The sequence below is a fragment of the Portunus trituberculatus genome, chromosome 16 (genome assembly GCF_017591435.1).
Source record: "Portunus trituberculatus isolate SZX2019 chromosome 16, ASM1759143v1, whole genome shotgun sequence".
Taxonomy (NCBI): domain Eukaryota; kingdom Metazoa; phylum Arthropoda; class Malacostraca; order Decapoda; family Portunidae; genus Portunus; species Portunus trituberculatus.
This window is the reverse complement of record NC_059270.1, coordinates 12,075,445-12,080,444: the sequence shown is the minus strand read 5'-3', so window position 1 is coordinate 12,080,444 and position 5,000 is coordinate 12,075,445. Positions and strand designations below refer to the sequence as shown.

The 5,000-nt window shown below is 40.0% G+C and overlaps 1 protein-coding gene across 1 annotated transcript in view; it reads right to left on the bottom strand.

The window, feature by feature from the left end:
- LOC123504587 (probable 3',5'-cyclic phosphodiesterase pde-5) overlaps positions 1-5,000 on the bottom strand; it is a 219,726-nt gene that overhangs the window by 6,888 nt on the left and 207,838 nt on the right. Inside the window, 6 exon segments of the mRNA XM_045255234.1 lie at positions 173-253; positions 1,085-1,196; positions 1,664-1,833; positions 2,259-2,371; positions 2,374-2,416; positions 4,427-4,664. Coding sequence (XP_045111169.1) covers positions 173-253; positions 1,085-1,196; positions 1,664-1,833; positions 2,259-2,371; positions 2,374-2,416; positions 4,427-4,664 — 757 coding nt within the window.

Sequence of the window (5,000 nt, the reverse complement as noted above, 5' to 3'; positions counted from 1 at the left end):
ACAACAACAACAATAACAACATAGACAACAACAATAGCAACACCAACAACAGCAACAATAATAACAGCTTCTACATCTCCTGTAATAGCAGCACCGATTGGAGCAGCTGAAAGAGGAGGATGGGAATGAGGAGGAGGAGGAGGAGGAGGAAGAGGTTATAAGGGACTCTCACCTGTGACTCCGCCTGTTCGTTCACCTTTGTCCGGTCCATCATAGGAATTGGGTTTTTCCCCGCGGCTTTCTCGGCGTCTCCCTGCCAAGGTCACAAGGAACAGCCATTAACATTAGTCCTATTACTTCTACTACTATTGCTACTACTCCTACTACTACTACTACTGTTACTGCTACTGCTACTGCTACTACTACTACTATTATTACTGATTCTTTCATTGTCAGTATTACTACTTACTGTTACTACTGTTACTGATACTAGTTAGTCTTATTGTTGTAATTTAGAACTATTTTACTACTACTTTTTTACTACTGCTACTCCTGTTCACCCTATACATGCCTACACCATTCTGTTGATACAGTTTCTGGTGTTAATATTTCTAATGATATTGCTATTACTGCTGCTGCTGCTGCTGTTGCTGCTGTTGTTACTACTACTACTACTACTACTACTACTACTACTACTACTACTACTACTACTACTACTACTACTACTACTACTACTACTACTACTACTACTACTCCTGCTGCTGCTGCTGCTACTACTCTACCTACTGCAACGATACTATCATTATTTCATCTCTCTCTCTCTCTCTCTCTCTCTCTCTCTCTCTCTCTCTTCCATTTTTCTCACAAAAACAACCGAAACACGCATCCAGGAAAGAAAGAATGAGTAAATGAATCACTCACCACTTCATTACAATCCAGCATTTCACTCACACCCAGACGACACGAAATGGAATAACAACCCCGCAAGAAATAATGAAACAAATACACAGATGGATAAATGAACAAGTAGATAAACCAAATCAATAAATAACATAAGACCAGAAGAATAACACTGCCCTTTTTCCAACCAAACTGCCTCTTCTATTCCCTGAAGAATGTGAAGCTCCTCGCACGTTTTTCTTACCTGCTCGTAAAACTCCTCGAATATAACTTTGACCGTCTCCGCTTGCATCTCCCACGGCTTAGCGGAGGCACAGAGGTCACAGGCCGTCATCGCTATGGCCTCAATCAGCATCCTGGGACACGGGAAATCAAGGAGGTGAATTAGCGAGGTGTGCCGTTGGAGGCGGTGAAGGAAGACGAGAAGGAGAAGGTAATGAAAATGTGAAAGGAAGAGTAAAGAAGAATAACGGCAAAGAAGCGGTGGGAAGAAAAAATAACATAAATAAGAGTATGGAAGAGGATAAAGGAGGAGTTAATGTGGAGGGGAAGGATAAGGTAATGAAAAAGCTGTGAAGGAAAATAGGAAGAGAAAGGAAATAGATGTGATTAAGGAGTAGGTATAGGAGGAGGAGGAGGAGGAGGAGGAGGAGTAGGAGGAGGAGGAGGAGGAGGAGGAGGAGGAGGAGGAGGAGGAGCAGGATGAACGCTAAAAGAAGAACACAACTCCGTCACACTCTCACTCTCTCGCTCTCTCTCTCCCTCTCCCTCCTTCCCTCCATCTCTCTCTCTCTCTCTCTCTCTCTCTCTCTCTCTCTCTCACCGGTGGTCCGCGCTGTCCCAATCAAACTGCCCATCATGCACCAGCTGAGACAGTTTCTCCTTGTTGGGGAAGAAGAGGGCGAGATCCGTTGCGAGGATACAGTGCTTGATGTTGCCAAGGACCTGCTTGTACTCCGTGGAGGTGAGCTTCCCAAAGATGTTGTGTCCCTCCTGAAGGCGAGACCAGAAGGGAAGGAAGAGAAGCAGGAGGATAAGGAACGCTGATTATTATTATTATTTTTTTTTATTTTTCCTTTTGTATTTTCGTGTATTCCTTTCCGTTTCCTGTGTTTTTTTTTTGTATTAATATTTCTTGTCTGCTTCACACACACACACACACACACACACACACACACACACACACACACACACACACACACACACACACACACACACACACACACACACACACACACACACACACACACACACACATACACACATACATACATACACACATAATAGTGAGGTAAATGTCCAGACTCATGTATTCATATATTCAGCCTTGGCCTGTCTCTACCTATAACTTAAGAATCACAATAAATAACATACATACATACACACACACACACACACACACACACACACACACACACCTGCTGCAGAATGGTGACCGTCTGGTTGAAGTGATGGTGTTCGAGAGTGGAGGTGGTGTAGATGGCCGCTAAGGGGCTCTCCGTCTCCAACATGAATTTATTGTTCTTCCCCGGTGGTCTAGGTCGTGGCACAAGGAACCAATGAATAACGCCAGGCACTGTGGGTGAGGGAGAGGCTTGTGAGGTGTGGCGTATTACTTAGAGGAGCGTCTATGAAAAAAAGAAAAACATTAGAGAGGAGGAGAACGACAAGGCGTGAGTTAAGATAGGAAAAAAGACTTAGGTAAGAAAGACTAAGGTTTATATATATAACTGCATAAAAGAGTGAATTAGAGCTATTTAGAGAGAATTTCATTAAGAAGATTCCACTTACATGATTAAAATATGAAAATAAATGGGAAAGAAAGAATAGGATTTGTGAGACTTACATGTAAACTTTAAGAATACATAGATGTAAAGATGGCTTGGAGTTATATAAGGATGAAAAAACGTAAGGTAAAAGAAAGAAAAGAACACTGCAATAGAAAAAAGAGACTGAAAAAGCAAAGTGTACAGAGGGAGAAAGAAGATGATATAAAAAGTGAGATCTGACAGAACACTTAGGAGAGAAGAATAGGTATCTGAAACCTATAAGAGTACATGTTGGAGAAACCCAGAGTAGATGAAAAACTAAAAGTGTAACTAAGTGGATATAATATATAGAAAATACACGTGAACTGAGAAAGAAAAATAATGATGAATGAAAGGATAAAGTATGTGAGACGTGTTAGAGGAAGAGAGGACTGAAGCAGTGCAAATAAGGGGAATGGGGAAGACGTCAGATGGAGAAAGGCTAAGGAATACGAAGAAACAAATAGCGTAGCGTTATCGCCCAGTACAAGGCAGTGACGTGTTATACTATGTGAAATGAGGGACGCAGAATAATGAAGAGAGAGAGAGAGAGAGAGAGAGAGAGAGAGAGAGAGAGAGAGAGAGAGTATATTCATTAATCTATTTACTTATGGAGTCACATATGAATATATATATGAGTGTTACATAGATAAGGAAGAGAAGAATGTGTTGCCTTGCAGAGGAAAGAAAGGAGAAAAATATGACCTCGCATTATATTTCAGCTTCGGAAGGCAAAGATATATATATATATATATATATATATATATATATATATATATATATATATATATATATATATATATATATATATATATATATATATATATATATATATAGAGAGAGAGAGAGAGAGAGAGAGATGAATAGATAGATAGATAGATAGATAGATCTAGATAAATAGATAAATATATAGATATATGTTTTATATATGCCCTCTATTCTCTCTCTCTCTCTCTCTCTCTCTCTCTCTCTCTCTCTCTCTCTCTCTCTCTCTCTCTCATTATCTGGTTATTATCGGTTTTGCAACGTAATCCTGTCTTTCTCTTCTACCTTGTCTTCCTCTTCCCTTTCCTTCTTTAAATTCCACTAATTCTCTATTTGTTCATTCCTTATTGTGATATCTTTTATGAAAATGGCTGTGTTAGTCTTCCTCTCCCTTCTCCTCCTCCTTCTCCTCTTCCTCTTCTTTCTAATTCTAATCTTGATCTTATCCTACGCCTTTCCACGATTTTCTACGCCTCTCACTTTAGTATCAAATGGGTTTAACTCCAATCAACCTCATTGAAGCGGATTTATTGGCTATTGTTTGTTTTTCCTTTGTGTTGTGTTTGTTTCCCTTCCTCCTAATAATACTTCTCTTTCTCCTCACCTTTAGTAATTTACCATAACTTTGATTTTAGATGAAATAGTTTAGTTTATCGACACATCTGTGGCTACTAGTAAGTAATATTCCTGCGTTTATTTGAGTTTTCCTTACTCCTTTTCCTCCTCCTCTTTCTCATCCTCGCGTATTATATCAAGTCTTTGTTTCAGATGGAGTAGCATATTTATTAACATATCACCGTTGTGGTTGTTTGTATTCCCCTTCTTCCTCTTGCTTTTCCTACTCTTCTTTCTCCCTTTTCTCCTCCTTCTCCTATCCTTCCTCTTAACTTTCCTTTATACTTTCACTATCCTACAGCATTCTTCTAGATGAAATAGTACAATATATTAACACATCTGCTGATACTAACACTTAATCTTCCTTTACGATCATTTTTGTTCCCTTAGATCCTCACCTCGAGTGGTCGGAAGCTCTTTGGGTTATGCTTGATGATCGCATACATCGCGTTGGCCACACTAAACCCGTGTGTCCAGTTGTGGTAGGGAACACGGCGGTAGTTCTTCTTGACGGTCAGTGTGAAGCGGATGAGGCAGTCCTTATCGAAGCGGGACAGTCCGAACAGGTCCACGAACATATAGATGGCGTGGCGCACCTTGGTCATGTCCTCCAGGTTCATGGCGCAGAAGTAGTAGCTGTCAGGAGGGTGTAAGGGGAGGTAAGAGGCTGGTCATGTGAGGCAGTGTCAGTAGGGTTAGTTTAAATGTAAAGGGTGTTGTTGGTTGTTTAGTCGAGTCATTCAGTTTTCTCAGTCAGTCTGGATTGGTTGGGTTTTTCTTGGGTGTTACATCATCTGGAGTCTTTTTAGTGACTCATGTCCTCGTTTCTTGTTTTTTTTTTCTTTTATATTTGATTCAAGAGTAAGATAAGTTTAGTCTAAAAGTCATTATTTTCTCAGTCATCATCGGCTTTATTTTAACACTCTGACTGTTATGATTTCTTAACAAATGTTTATCAGAGTTCAATTCTAA